Source organism: Lagenorhynchus albirostris, chromosome 3 (genome assembly GCF_949774975.1).
Source record: "Lagenorhynchus albirostris chromosome 3, mLagAlb1.1, whole genome shotgun sequence".
In the NCBI taxonomy this organism is placed as follows: Eukaryota; Metazoa; Chordata; class Mammalia; order Artiodactyla; family Delphinidae; genus Lagenorhynchus; species Lagenorhynchus albirostris.
In genome coordinates, this window is record NC_083097.1 from 58,840,675 (window position 1) to 58,856,666 (window position 15,992).

The following is a 15,992-nucleotide window of genomic DNA, read 5'->3' on the forward strand; positions in this document are numbered from 1 at the left end:
TCAGGTGAATAGTCTTCCTGTGGCTCTTATGCATCTTCGTGGGTTGACACACTGATCATCTGTCTCTGAAGCACAGCTCAAGCTGTTTATTATGCATCATCATAGAAAATTTTCTCCAAGTAGTAGGAATAAATTTGCAATCATCTCCTTTCCCTTGCCAAGATTTCTTCATAATCGGTTTCATGAAACTAGAAGCCAGTTGTCCTAGTTTAGATGCAGATTTGTAGGCACCGAAGGGAATTAAAAATATATGGAATTGCTAATCTGGGAATCAAGCCTATGGGTCTTCAATATGATGCTGTATACCTACCCATCCTACCACTGCCACTACCAAAAGCAGTCCAACTTCTTTCATGGGATTACATAGTTGTCCAGTTTGGCAAGACCTAGAATTCACCTTAGGTTAAAGTAGATGTTAATTTTTTTTATCTGGAAGCTTCCTAAAATGGCCCTACTCCTTGAGATGGATTGTGATTTATGAGTGTGACATGCATACTCCTTGTCAGCTAGGGAGGCTGGGAACTGTTATAGCTTTAGAAGTGTGATAGAAGAAAACTAACTGACCAGGGGGATTTTCAGAGTAGGGGTGGGAGCACGGGGATCAGCGATGACAAACGCTCCTCTGCTCAGTAGAGCTGGAAAAGATGGTGTTATTCAGGACACAGGGAAACTCATCCAGAATCACTCACCAACCGAGCCTGAGGGTACTGGCGGAGCCAGTGTCCTCATGTTCATGGGGCTTTACAACCAAGGCAGGCATTCTGGTGCAGAAAGAGTTGATTTTCCAGGGATTGACGGATGTGAGATAAAGAGCTCAACCTACTCTATTGAGAATAAACTTCCATAAAGTAATCAAGGAAACAAGAATATTTATCTAGATAGTTAATCTTAGAGGAGAAACCAACTTGAAGGAGAATGAAAACAGAGAAATTCTGAAATATTCTTTGAGATTTTGCCAAATTAAATTCAAGTTTGTGTGCCTATGTTCTGTGTATAGTGCACACACCGAATTTTTTTACTCTGATGTGAAATTGACTGTGCTCTTCAAATACTGGGCAAGTGTCATCAACGGAAAGAATCTTTGTGGGGAACCAGCACAACCTGAAAAAGGAAGCATCAAAGATTCCAAGGCCTTGGTTTTGGGAGCACATTTTATTGGACAGTACTGGAGAGTTAACATCTAGTAGCAGCATAATACAAAAATGCAAAACCAATCTACTTAAAACTCATACAATGAGAAATATGTCTTTCAAAGAAACAAACAAAAAACAAAAAAAAATTAGGAGATTTAGAGACCAGTTGATAAAAACGTTAACAAAAATCAAAACTCATTCCATCATCAACAACAACAGTTATAGCATAAATGGAGTACATTCACTTTACATTCTCAAAAAAGATTGTCATTTTGTTTTCTCTGCAATATGTCTATATATATATATATATTTATGTATAATATTCACATTCTGGAAGGCAAGAAAAATCTTCAAATTTAATTCCCTAAGTTTAAAACATTACATGTATTTCACTTAAAATAACCAAAACATTAAAAATAGCAGCAACACTGGTCTTTAAATATTATTACAGTAGATTATTCACATAATGTAGATACATTTGGGTAGCTCTTTCACTATTAATATTATCTAATATAATTTACAAACTCCAAGGTCCTGATCTCATTGCCAAATGATAATCTAGATTCAATAAATACTATGCAAAGAATAATTATAAAACACAGACTGCAGAACATTGTCCAGACTAGAGAGAATCATACCAAATTGCTTTAGGGAAGAATCAGGTTTGATGGAGGTTTGAAGACATGCAGGGAATCTGCAGGATTTCCAAGGCAAGAGAGAATGATCTGACAAGCTCCCTGGAATGTCAGGAATTGAATCCTGAGAAATATGTCCCTGTGGAGAAGGCACTGCCGCCTCTTCCTGGTGCCACGTTTCATTTGAATATGGCATTAAAGTGATTAACCACTGGAAAATTTCCCAATAAACAAGGGATAGAATCATTTCTCACCAGGAGGCAAGACACCAGACCAGGAGGTCGATATTTATGTTTCATCATTTTCATTTATTCTGACGACCAAAGGCGTAGAAAACAAGATTTCGACAGGGCTTTGTGTATTTAAGCCTGGATAGTAGGAAAAGTATTTCTACCCCTACTCCTGATCTAAGCCACTGGACCAATTGGCTAATCTTATTCGTTTAAAAGGAGCCCCAGATGTGGTGACAGGGGTTTCTTAGTACCTGGAATCTGTTACAAAAGTTGCCCCTGCAATTGTGGCTTCTTTTTGTATTTCGAAGGTTTTTTAGAAAAGGTAAATGGTTAAGTGTCACAATGGGGTTAGACCTATGTTTGCCTCATAGTAAGACTGCTCGCTGATATTTCAATAGTTTGTCCTCATTTTCAAACCACTTTATATATTATTTCAATTGATTCTCACCCAGAAATGTGTGAGGAAGCCAAGGACACATCCAACTGTTCACTTTATAGACCAAGAAAACTGAGGCTCCTGGAGATGATAGTGATTAGATTGTCACGGTCACACACCTGGACAAACTGGTAATTTGAAAGGGGTAGGGGAAAAAAAGGGAAAACAAACAAGTTCAGGAGAAAAAGAAAGGGACAGAGAAAGGGTGCCACTTGGCAGATCGTATCATAAACTTTAAAACAAGCAAAAGGCATTTCACATGTAGAACACAGACATTTGAAAACATTTAAATACTTGTCTTCCAACAGTCTCATACTGGTCTTGATTACTACATCTTTATGTAGTTATTGAGGCTGACATTGAAACATAAGATCATGGAGAATTTCTTACATGAGTTCCATTATTTCCCAGGAGACATAAAAATATTATAGCCTGTTCTGAGGACCCCACTCCTGTCCCATTTCACCTCCAGCACAATAGTTACATGAAAATATATGTATATTTTGACTGATTTTGGTAGTTTTCTAAGGTGTAGTTTTCATAAAATATCATTAGTGATTATTCTTGCTATGTCCTTAGGAAAATTAGCTTTTTCTCTCTTGGATTGAAGCTGAGAAGACTGCAACGAACTTAGAGCTTTTATAAGTTTACGTTTGGACTCCACTTGACAGTTGCCAGAGAAGTAAGTACATTATTTTAATGACTAATAGTTAATTTAGTAAGCTGTCATATTTCACACAACCTTTTCAAGAAAATTTAGTGATTCTTAGCTTGACAGTTCCACAAAACAAAATTATACTATTCCATTGTAAAAAAAACTTACATATAATGATAATCTATGAACAGAAAGACTTAGGTTCAATGTTCTGGAGAGTGACACTTTGAACTGTTAATCAGTTTTTAACTTTAATCAGTAAATGTATTAAAGAAACAGCTGAATTACAAAGGAGGTCATTCATGACACCATTGCGTAACATGATGGAAAAGTCACCCAAATCCCTTTGTTCCTCCTCAGGCACCACCCGTCCCAATCCTCCGACTTAACTTCACCCCCTCCCTAACATCCATACACTAGAAATGCCCCCCCAACAGAGTCACCCAACCCTGAATTGAATAAGCGAGGTACCATAAGGTAAGTTATGCTTTTGGCAAGCAGGAAATTGGACAATTCTTTTAGTTCTTCTGAGGTAGTAGAGTCTCTCCTTCTAATATTCTAATGGTTAAGAAAAGTCTAGGGAGCTGAATTAAGAGGCAAGTGGAATGTTGGTCACTGTACGTCAACACTGCTCTGAAACTGGTGGTTATCATGGTTATATAATTACTGCACACTCCACAGCTTCTTCAGTGGGACCCTGTTATGTGGACAACTTAAGATATTAAGGTTGCTGTGTGATTGGGGTAAGCCACAGCTCCTCGAGGGCACTGTATAACTCATCACAACTTGGATGCAATTCCTACATGTTTCTAAAAAAAGTGCCTGGCATATAGCAGGAACTCAATAGATATCAGATTACTGACTGTTGAAAATCTCCCATTTAGCTCAGTGAGATTACAAGCAAAAACATACATAAAAACACCCAACCAACCACAGACTAATTGTCACTAAAGGCCAGGTCACTTTCCCTTGTGTGTGGAACGGTAGACACCTTTCAGACTATGAGAAGGTTAAACGCAAATGGTACTGGCCATGGTGTAGCATGCAATTCCATATTAACCTTATTTCCATCATGACTTTATCCTAATGTGGTTGTGGCTGTTTTAGCCATAAATAACTTTTCTGAAGATAAAGTGATCCACTCTCTCTGCTGTTCTTCAAGCTTTTCCGCCAAGCATTGAATCAAGACAGGGTCCACCTTAGAATCAAATTTATTAGCAAACCAATGTCCGTCTTTCATAAGCCACCTTAGTTCTGCTGCTCCATAGATACACACACTTCGGAGGTGAGAGCCAGTACAACTGGGATAGAAAAGGCCTTCTAGATAGTTCCATTTGACCAGGCGGGTCTTACTCTGTAGGTCAGACACATCCTGGGCTGTCCTAGGAATCTCCCCGGGGATTCCTGGTACCCGAATTAAGGTAGCCCAAAAGTGCTCATCGGGCGAGTACGTATCTTTAGACCAGGCAAAAAAGTCTTTAACGAGGGAGCTGTTGAGGACATATTTAACAAATGCTCGACTTACAACAAAATAAGCACTGCCAACAAATATCTCGATGTCATGAGGGGGGGCTTCCTTGGAGACGTTTGTCCTCACTGGTAGTTTCACATATTCATAAGGCACCTGTCTGAGTTCATGGTGATAAGTGAATCTTTCCATCTTAGTGTTAGGGGGTTTCACTGTCTCTAACATATTTGATCCATTGAGTTTCTTCAACTCTGACACTAATTCAAAGTTTGATTTCAAAGGAAAATCCTGCCCACACAGGTTGATAACATATTTCCACTGAACTGAAGACTTCAGAAGGTCTGACAAGCAATTTAAATCAGCCTGGAGTCTGGAAATGTGCGCATATTGCACAATCTCTAATTTGGAAGCAATGAAAATATTAGAGAAGCACTTAGCTAAATTGTTCATGGCAACTTTGAAGGTATCAGATGATTTACGGTCATAATGGATGCAGTAAATATTGTGCTGGTTGTATATAGCATGGATTAGCCTTTCAACCATAATTGCATCTTTGTGAACAACCAAAGAATAGGCTATTGGGAAGCTTTTCTCCTCCCTTGAAACAAGCTTTTCGTGGTAGCTTCGTAGGGCCTGATAAATGTCACAATCACTGGTCATTGCCACAACATCATCATCATCCAAGTCGATGATGGTCCTTCTTCTTATTTCCAGACTCTTGCCGATTTCCAAAGGCTCCTGTTCATAGACACCTGAACAGTTAATCTCATACCCGATTTCATTCTTAACATGGGTATATCTGTTCTTTACAAAAGGCGAGGTACTTAGCGAGTACTCAACCAAGTAAATGCCTCTTTCAGGGAAGAGGAGGCGTTTCACATTTAGAAGCTTCAACAAGGAGAACAGCCATAGGGTTAGAAACAGGATGAAAACTTTCTGCTTTAGGTGGTATTTAAAACAACATTTGAATGTCTTCATTCTGTAAGAGAACAAAGGAATAATTCCGTTGAAATAGGAAGAGAAAATTAGTTCAGTTCAACCAACATCCACTGGGTGCCTACCACACACCAGGCGGAATGCTGGGCCCAAAGATGATTAAAACAAGATTCTTGTCCTTAAAAGAATCCAGAAACAAGGAACTGGAAATATGTACAATGGTTGTATTTTGTCGCAGTCTGTGTTAACTATACCTAATTTTGAGAGATGTTGGTTACCAAATAGAATGAAAAATAATGTTAACTCCTAAAATATAGGTACTAAGTATCTTAATTGACTGTATTTGTGCTTAGCATATTTGGGGAGGGATTGCTCTGGTTTGGGCAGAGGCCTAGAGAATTGGATGTTGTCAAGAGGTCATTAGAAATGCAAATGACCCACCTGAGGCTAACAGGAATATCCATCTTGATTCTACCTTCAGATCCTGATGAGATCTAGATCTGATGTCAAATGGGGAAAGCCCAGTAAATCACTGCTATAAACTGAATGTTTGCATCCCCCGCCCCAAAGTTTAAGTTGAAACTTAATGGCCAATGTGATTGTATTCGGAGGTGGGGCTTTTGGGGAAATTTTTAGGTCATGAGGGTGAAGTCCGCATAAATAGGATTGGTGCCCTTACAAAAGAGACCCCAGGAAGCTCCCTTGCCCCTTCGGCCATGTGAGGACACGGTGCGAAGCTTGTTGTCTATGAACTGGGAAGCAAACTTTCGTCAGGCACAGCATCTGCTGGAGCCTTGATCTTGGACTTCCCAGCCACTAGAACGGTGAGAAATACATTTCTGTTGTCGATAAGCCTCCCAGTCTGTGGTATCTTATCATAGCTGCCTGCGCGGACTAAGACACCCACCTTCAGAAATAAGAGCAGTGGGCAGACCCCCAAAGGAGCTATAGTAAGTATTAGACACTAAAATTTTATATAGATTATACAAATTTGGTAAACTTGCACATTTCACTTATTTATTTTGTTAGGCCCCATTTCCTCACGGGGATTAGAAATTTAGCCCTTAAGATGAAAAGAACCTGACGCATTGAGAGAAGGTGGGGACCAGGGGCCAGTTTGGCAGAATCTGTCAGTTTTACGAACCCATCCAGAAGAGCTCATGTGTGCGCAAAGAAGGTGTGTAATGAGAAGCTTCCCTGAAGTTAAGGCTAAAGACTGAAAAGCACTAAAATGCCCTACGGGGCATTGATTAATTACACCCACACCGTGTGAAAAAGCCTGAGAAGAATCTGCACATATCCCTGTGGAACAGTCCCCACTGTAGACTGTGAAACGGAAATAACAAACAGTGTAGAGCGAGCTCACATATGTGTCCAAAAAAGACTATATACACCCAGAAGCCTAGACACAAAGAGCACACGTTGCCAAACTTTTTCTTTCTCTGTCACAACTACTCACCTCTGCTGCTGTAGTGGGAAAGCAGCCATAGACTGTGTGTAAATGACTGGGTGTGGCTGGGCTCCAATAAAACTTTATTTACAAAAACAGGCAGCTGGCTGGATCTGGCCCACAGGCCAATACTTCCAGAAGGACTAAGGATCTGGAGCCTGGGGAGGAGGGGGATTTACTTATCACTGAATAGCCTTTTGGACTATTAGAATGTTGAAAATGATTATATTACTTTAACAGATAAAAATGGGCTACCCAACAGAAGGGCATTACATGTGCTTATTTGGGGAGCAGCAGGAAATGGGGAAATCCAGGGAGTATTACCCAGAGGCTCGAGGACAGGAGGGCTGACCAAGCTCCTAGACCTGCTTCCAGGAGGTTCAGTTACTGAGAACTGGGGAGGTCTGAGGAGCCCACATACAATTTCCTTACACATCTCAATAAATCTTAAACGAGGACATAATCATCGTACCCAATTTCCTTAGAAGAGGTAGCAAGGCATTTGAACCTGATTTACTTTTGTAGTTTTCTTTTATACAGATTGATTGAAAAAGCTCTCCTAGGAATGCCATACTCTCATTCACCCTCACTTGAATTACCCTCCTTTAAAGAACCATACCTTATTTATCAACGCTGAACTGTTCCGTAGAATCTGGGTCCTCCCCACCACACCTCAGTCTCTCCTCTGTGGGTTTCTCCGGGGTCCTATTCTTAGCTTACTGCTCTTCTCATAAACACTCTTCCTTGCCTTCGGGATTTCCACGTATACCTTCCATGTATATACATTGCCAACACCTTTATCTTCAGGACCTACGTCTTGCCCAAGCTTCTGACGTGAACATCCAATTGCTTGATAGACATCTCCACTAGATAGCCCACGGGCACTCAACATCAATGAGTCCACAGCCAAACAGGACACCTTCACCTCTCCTGTGTTTTCTGTCTCAGTTTATCCACTCAATGAGCCAAGCTCGAAACTCGAAAGCCACCCGACTCTTCCATTTCCTGTACACCCACAGGATCATCTCACAAATACGCCTCAAATTCATCCCTTCTTCTCCTTCTCCATTACCAGGTCCAGACAACATCTTTGCTGAGCAGCATCACACTTACATAAAAGGGCAAAGGTTTCAGTACCTGCGGATAACCTGATGACATCTCCCCAGACTGGGCCCCTTTCAGGATTTGATAAAAGCTCATTCTCAGCAAAAGGCTTGCACCTCCACCCCTTGTTCCTTCTAACTTGGGGAAAGGAATGCTTTCAGTCAAAGGCAATTCTGGCATGGTGAGTAGGTGAAGGGGCTTTACTTGGACTTAGGACAGGGCAGAATAGGGAGGGCTGCTTGTTTCCCCTGATGTTAAAGGCTGTCCCGGAGACAGACGAGCTCTCCCGCTTAAAGATGTCTGGCATGGGAAGAAAGTCAGAAAGCAAGGCCTCTGGGCTGTCCCAATTCCCTCCTCTTTCTTCCTTTAGAATTAATTCTTGTCCCTGGCTGGCGAAGCTCAGACACAGGGCCCAGACCTAGCTCCCCCAGGACTCCTCACAGCGTGCCTGCCGCCTCTCCTTCCCCGGTGCCCTGCGACCCTCCCTCTCTGGGCAGGCAGCCATGGCCTCCTGGCTCAACTCAGACTGTCGACGCACTAGCTGGAGTCGGGAAGTGTGTGCTCCAAGCCTTCTCAGGAGGGGCAGGGAAGCGCGGGTGCAGGAGGTTAGAGATCACAGTTCTCAACCTTAGCTTTTCTCAGGACACAACCTCTGCATGATACCCACAGCCCCTCCCAGCACAGACGATGTTGACATACATACAATGTTGTAGAATGGATGCCTGCATGCTTCTATGTAATGTTTTTTGTTAATTTAATAATATCATTATTATTAATGCAGAGTCACTCAATAAAGAGTTGTTGGAACTCCCCTAGTGGTCCAGTGGTTAAGACTTCGCCTTCCAATACAGGGGGTGCGGGTTCAATCCCTAGGATCCCTGGTCGGGAAGCTAAGACCCCACATTCCTCACGGCCAAAAAGCCACAGCATGAAACAGAAGCAATATTGTAACAAATTCAATAAAGACTTTAAAAAAGGTCCACATCGAAAAAATCTTTAAAAAAAAAAAAGTTGTTACTTGGGGTACTCTTCTACCAGGGGCCAGGGGTGGAGGGATGGGGATGATTTCCAGAGGCGTGACCCAGGTCTGACTGGAGCTGGCTGGGCTAAGACTGGCAATTACGCGGCCACGTCTTTTCTAAAGCCGAAACCAGGGCAGCGAGGTCACCTTCTACAAACACCCCACCCACTCTTTCCCCCTTAAAAGCTCATGGGCAGAGAGCAGACAGGCGTTTTGCTGCCACGAGGTAGTCTTACATTACGAATAATGCCCCACCCCTGGCAGAAGGGGTATTTCCCTCCCACCCACCCAAGCAGATGAGGAAGCTGACCTGCTTAGGGAGTTATCACCACATGGGCGCAGAATCGAGAAGGAAATGGCAGCAAGGTTTGATCGCTACATCAGATGAGGTCTATTTGGATAATTCAATAAAACCCCAACAGGGATGTGGAATGCAGCATTTTCCCCAAACCATCTTCTTTTCCTCTACCCTCCCTGGCATTGTTTACAGTCTTAAAGGAAACAGCAGGCGCACCAAGGTACACCCCAGCTAAGTGGCTATAATTGCGTTCAGGGCTAAATGGCCACAGCCATTAGCAGCTTTTCAACGAACTCTCTTTCGTCAGCAACTCGCCAGCAATTGAAAACCCACGGCTGTCACTGAGGTACGTGACTCCTAGCCCAGGGCAAGAGGGCGAATGGTAAATCACCAACGAACTGGAGGAAGGGTTGTGCACGTGGTTTAGCTTAGGCACCAAGACTGCGGGGCCCACCGTGCATGTTGCAGATGAGGTGGCCTCTGCCCCCCGCCCCCGCGCCCGTCCTGCTCCCTCCCTGCACACCTGCACGTCTTCCCAGGCGCTCACACAGGTGTGTATGTGTGTGTGGGGGGGTGGGGCACCGGGAGGAGAAGAGAAAGTAGCGTAAGGGCTTCAGGATGCCCCAGACCCGGACATGGATCCCTGGAGCAGCAGTGGCTTTAAGACCGATCAAACTAAGACTGGTTTTCTGGTCTCAACTTGGGGATTAGAAGTGCCCCCGCTGGGGCTGTGAGGGCTCTGGAGCCTGGGTGAAAGGAGTTGCCCGCAGGGGTCTTCAGGGCACATTACAGGTCTTTTCTTTCCCGGCACCCAGCTTGCCTGACTCCAAATCTTGGGGTTTTTCCAGTGTAGTACACAGGATGCGCTGGTGTTTTTTGTTTTGTTTGTTTTTAAGAAAAGAATCCACTAAACAATTTTAGGCAATGTGAAGGAAATGACCTTCACTTTTCTGACCAAAGGAGGAGGTGGAAGGGGCAGAAAGAAGGATAAGGCGGCTGGGAGCAAATAAGACCTTGCTCTGGGCTGAGCTGGAGAAGAGGCAGCCACACGTGGTCCTGGCGGCACAGCCGGACCTCAGCTTGCGGGAGGCCCCTGCACTGGACCCTGGACAAGCCCCTCAACCTCTCCCCATCTCTGTGTCCCCATCAGTAAACAGACGTTAATGATAGTAACTACCTCAAAGGGCCTTTGAAGTTAAGTGAGGTAATGCATGCAAAGTGCTTTGGCACAGTCCAGATCTTGACTGCCTGGTTAATGCAGGTATGACTTTAATACTTTAGAACCAATGCTTGAATGCGTCCATGTAATGCTCGTTATTAATTTAGTGATATCATTATTCTTAATGCAGAATCACTCAATAAAGAGTTGTTACTCGGGGCGTTGTTCTAGGTACTCCGTATGTAACAACTCAGTTCCCTCCACAGACCAATGAGGTAGGTACTGCCTCCCTCTTTTACAAGACAGGAAACTGAGGCACATGGAGATAAAGAAATTGCCCAAGGTTATACAGAACTAGAAAGTGCTTTAGTTGGAACTTGAACCCAGAGAGTCTTTCTCCAAGGATGAACCCTCTAGGCAATGCTGTCTCTTGGAATATAAATCTAAAAATACTCCTTATTTTCCACAAGTTTTAGTCCTTGATTAAAATTTCTCATTACTGTGTCTTATCTAGCTGTCCTAAAGTTGGAACAGAAGTGAACATCAAACCACGTTTGAAGTCCTCAGAACTTCCACCCAGTTTAAGGGCTTATCTAGACAGAGAATCAGCCTGGAGGAATGCTGGCTGATGAACACGTTCTGTTCCTGCAATCAGAGGCTGGCGCCAATCCACATGCCGGTGAAGGAGATCAGTCAATCTCCCAGCCAGTGGAATCCACTAAAGGAAAAGAAAGCGAGCTCCTCCTAAGAAATTCTGCCATCAGTTACGCTTGTATCCTGTCACTGACTATTCACTGATTCACTTGTTCTTGTTGTGACCAGTGACACAGATCGGGCTGAGAATTACTAATTGCTTTAGAACACTGCCTGGGTGCAACCTCTCTCTACGTGGTGAATATTTCCTCTATGGGCCACCTGTAAATTCTTAAAGTTTGTATCATTGTATGTCAGTGTAAGAAACAGGCTTTGAAGAGTTTATTGATTTGGAAATGTCAGAATTTTGTTTCTTTCTGAAGTCTTACAAGAGGAATCACTTAAGAACACTAATATAGAGATGAGCTCACTCACTCAAAAAAAAAAAAATCCTCATCTACTTGAATAAGCCAAGGTCCTCCTACTGCACCTCTCTGATTTCAATAAAGCCATTGATTCTCCCCTTGGTGACATGCTCATCACCAAACCCAAGGCAAGTTTTGGAGTAAGACCATTCGTGGGAGGATGACTCAGCTGAGATGCACTTCCTCAATGCCCCCATAGCACCTGAAGTCAGCAAAGGAGCAGAAAGGCAGGTTTCTTGCTCTGAGGACCTTACATCTTCATTGTTCTAGAGGGAAGATTGCAAAAGGCAAATAATTATCGGACTGTGTGCAGCTAAACAGTAAGAATGGTGTCCCTGGGTCATTAATACCATACAATATAAATTGAGGACGAACGTCCTCAAATAATAAGAGGTTATAGTTTCAAAAAGGTTTTCCATTCTCTGTTTGTAAAAGTAAACTTTCTTCTTTCTTTTCTTAAATCAGGAAGTCAAAATAGTCTAAAAAAGAAAACAAAGCTCACCAGGAATCTGCCACCTGGCCATAGCATTCGGTGGCAGTATGTCCATCCAGACTGTTATAAATAAACAGGCCTGTTTTGCCTTCCTTTTTTTTTCTTTGGTAAAATCAAAAAATTTTTTTAAATTAAAAAAAGTTTTTTTAGGTTTCTTTTTTAAATTAATTTTTATTGGAATATAGCTGATTAACAATATTGTGTTAGTTTCAGGTGTATGGCAAAGTGAATCAGTTATACATATACACATATCCACTCTTTTTTAGATTCTATTCCCATAGAGTATTGAGTAGAGTTCCCTGTGCTATACAGTAGGTTCTTATTAGTTATCTATTTTATATAGTAGTGTGTATATGTCAATCCCAGTCTCCCAATTTATCTCCCCCACCCCCGGCTTGCTTTTTAACAAGAAGCCTCACTCCTTAGGCACTGTCTTAGCTGTTTCTTTCATTTCACAATATACTGTGAATGAGTCCTCTTCTAAACTGGGTCTGTGAACTGTTAGAAAGTAAACGATTTCTGAGGTCAACATAATTTTCTATAGGAGAAAAACAATTGAAATAATAGAATTGACTTTTCTGGGCCTTCCCCACCAAAGCTGAATTAATTATCCCATAATTCTTGAAGAAGCTTCGAAGGAAAATCCTAAAGCTGACAAGAACTTCAGTGGTGACTGAGTCCAAATTCCTCCTTCTCTAAATGAGGACGCAAGACACCTACCCATCATTAGACCCTGTTTCACTCTTGGGATGCCGGGAACATGTTCCCCCATTACATACATGTTTGTATATCCAGCTGCTCCCCCTTAAGGGAGTGGAGAGAAGGGGACCTCTACTCCCCCTACCCAGGCTAGTTTCTCAGGGGGTTGACAGTAACACTAACACTTCATACATGGCCGAGAAAAAAAAAAAGTGCTTTTTTTCTTTAAAAACAAAAAAATTAAAATACCCAGCATCATAAATAAAGTAGGTTATCGTATCCTCTTATTTTGGATCCCCCCCGACTTTCTGCTTCAAACGCAATAACAGTCCTAGTAGTGCTGGAGCCCGGGGGCTTGAGGTGAGAGGGTGAGGGTCTGCTTCCACAGTTTGCACTGAATTCTCTCCAACTTCATGTTATTCTGCTTTTTTCTTGCTCATTAAGCTCTAAGCAATACCAGCCTTTCTACAAGTTCCTAGAACACCACAGTCTCTTTCCTGCCTCAGGACCTTTGCACTTGCTCTTCTCATGTTGAGATCATTTTTCCCTGAATCCTGGCCTGACTGGCCCTTCCATATCCCTCAAGTCATAGGAGAAATATCCTTTCCTCTGATCGTCTCTGATCACCCTTCTCGAATCTCTTACCTCACTGTCACACTCTTTGTTTTCTTCTCAGCACTCATCACAGCAGCAGTTACTTTGTTTACTTGTTTATTTCGATCTCTGGGACGGGCCTCATTTACGCTCTACCCCCTGCCCCATGTACATACCTACCTGGCACAGGGTGGTTGCTCAGCAGAACAAAATCAGAAGACCCAAGTTCTATGTGGGCTCCGCCACCAAAAATGCCTCAAGTGTCCCTGGCAAGTCATTGAATGTTGGGTAAGTCTTTATTTCCCAAATGTTGAAGGGGATAATAGTTTTGCTATCCCACAATGCTGTTATGAAAGTCTTATGATACAATGCATGTGAAATAGCTATAGAAGGAAAACTGTGGTATGCAGAAGTCAGGTACTAGGACCTTTACAAGATGAATGATTTTTTGGGAAACCAACATATTGACTTTTTCCCAGTTTTCTAAATAGTGCATTCATTATATTTCTAAAATAGTACATTCATTATTCTCTTCATTCTGACATTCTAATTATTATGTTTTTCACTTCCTGACAACATTCATTTTTGTTAAAGCCTGAAGTATATTGTTCCCGAAGATGTACATACACCTATCTTTGATTTTGAAAGGTAGGAAGATGGTTACTCTAGTTAAACTTTAGAATTTTTTCCCCAGTCTGCTCAATATTTTTTGAAAGATCGAGAGCCAAAGAATTCCTTTAAAAGACACCCAAGGGCTTCCCTGGTGGCGCAGTGGTTGAGAGTCTGCCTGCCAATGCAGGGGACACGGGTTCGAGCCCTGGTCTGGGAAGATCCCACATACCGTGGAGCAACTAGCCCCGTGAGCCATAATTACTGAGCCTGCGCGTCTGGAGCCTGTGCTCCACAACAAGAGAGGCCGCGATAGTGAGAGGCCCGCACACCGCGATGAGGAGTGGCCCCCACTTGCCGCAACTGGAAAAAGCCCTCGCATAGAAACGAAGACCCAACACAGCCAAAAATAAATAAATAAAATTAAAAAAAAAAAAGACATCCAAGAAGAGCAAATGGAACTAGTTCTGTGCATTTACAACCAGCTACACTGTTTCTGTAACTTTATGCATTGCAGAAGCTGTAAACTTTTCCCCTGAGTTCATTATCTTCGGGGGCAATTCTCTAGAAAGTACAAAACTGCAATGACTTCTCCTAGCATCCCTGTCAGGCAAAGCCATCCCCAGGGACCATGTAAGAAAGTGGTCCTGAGGAATCTGCAGCGATGCGAGTACACAAAACATACCCTCAAACAGGGCCTCCAACGGCTCAGTTTCTCAGATCGTTTGTCCAGTTAAAACTGTCTCACTCAGAGAAATAAGATGCCCCTCTTCCAAAGGGGCTCTGGTTGAGGTCCCTGTGGACCATGTCACAACTGATAGCTTCCTCTACAGGCAGCAGGCTTCTGTTTACAAGTACAAAGACTATGGTCACCGCTTTCCTTAAACGAAGGTCTATCTAACCTGCAAGATTTGAGAACAGAGGTCCGAATAAAAATCCTGGACGGTAATATCAATCTATCAACCACCTCTTTAGATTATAATTCTTCCAAATAGTAACTTGGCTGGAGCCTCTCTGGTTTGGGGGAGATTTACAGGGTCATTTAAAGTCACGTGGAAAACGAGCAACCCACATTAGGATGTATTTACCCACGGTGGTCCCTCAAGGTCATCGCAAATCTGGGCTTGCAGCAGTAGAGAAAAAAAGTGCCAAATTCAGCCAGCTTTTTATACTCACACCAGTTAGGAGACAGCCAACGATTCTGGGCTTTGTTGCATCTGGTCCACAGGGCAAACCTCAAAAGCTGATTGTGTATCATGCTGGGCAAACTATATGGCTAAGAAGTCTTTAGTAGGAAGTCAAAAGGACCAGAAATGATCCTACTGAATGAAAAGTTTTTTATTTTGTAACAATTTATGACCCTCATTATGTTGCAAAACATCGTTTTTCCATAAAAACAAAACCAAAAATGCTGGTGGGGGGGCGTTGAGGTTGGTTCAAAAATACCTATGCCCTCAAATTTCAGCTCTGATGGCGACAGCTTAAATCAGTTTCCTTCTTTGTAGATATAAAAGGTTACAAAAAAGGTGCTCGTTGATGTATTCAATCGTTATCTTCCAAGCTTTATAAACAGAGAGGTGACATTCCTTTCTCCAGTTCTCTTCTCTGCCTTCCACACTTAGCTAGCCCAATACAGAACCAATATATAGTTTATGTTTTATGTTCTAACTTAAAAGTGTGGCTTTATTTTGGCTTCTTTTTCTATAAAGAGGAAAAACTGCATTGAAAAACATTTAACTCCTTTAAAAAAACAATCACATGTTTAGTGCACTATAAAGAAAAAAGAACTTCCTCTGCCCAAGGTCTACATGATACGATTTCCACCCCATCTCACCCCACCCCAGAAATTTCTGGAAGCACTTCTTTGGTATTATATGGCTAACTCTCTATTTTACACTGCCGAAATTAGTTCCTCAAAGGTTATGCAGCAAGTGAAGAGACACAGTAACTGATTTCTACACCTGCATTTAAAGTAGAATTTCCAATGCTGTAACTACATCAGAGGGAGCAC

The 15,992-nt window shown here is 42.4% G+C and overlaps 1 protein-coding gene across 1 annotated transcript; it reads right to left on the reverse strand.

Annotated features, from left to right (window-relative positions):
* Nucleotides 1-4,170: 4,170 nt before the first annotated feature.
* On the reverse strand, nucleotides 4,171-5,538 carry GCNT4 (glucosaminyl (N-acetyl) transferase 4). Its single transcript, XM_060146122.1, has one exon. The coding sequence runs from the start codon at nucleotides 5,536-5,538 to the stop codon at nucleotides 4,171-4,173; it is 1,368 nt and encodes a 455-aa protein (XP_060002105.1).
* Nucleotides 5,539-15,992: the final 10,454 nt, after the last annotated feature.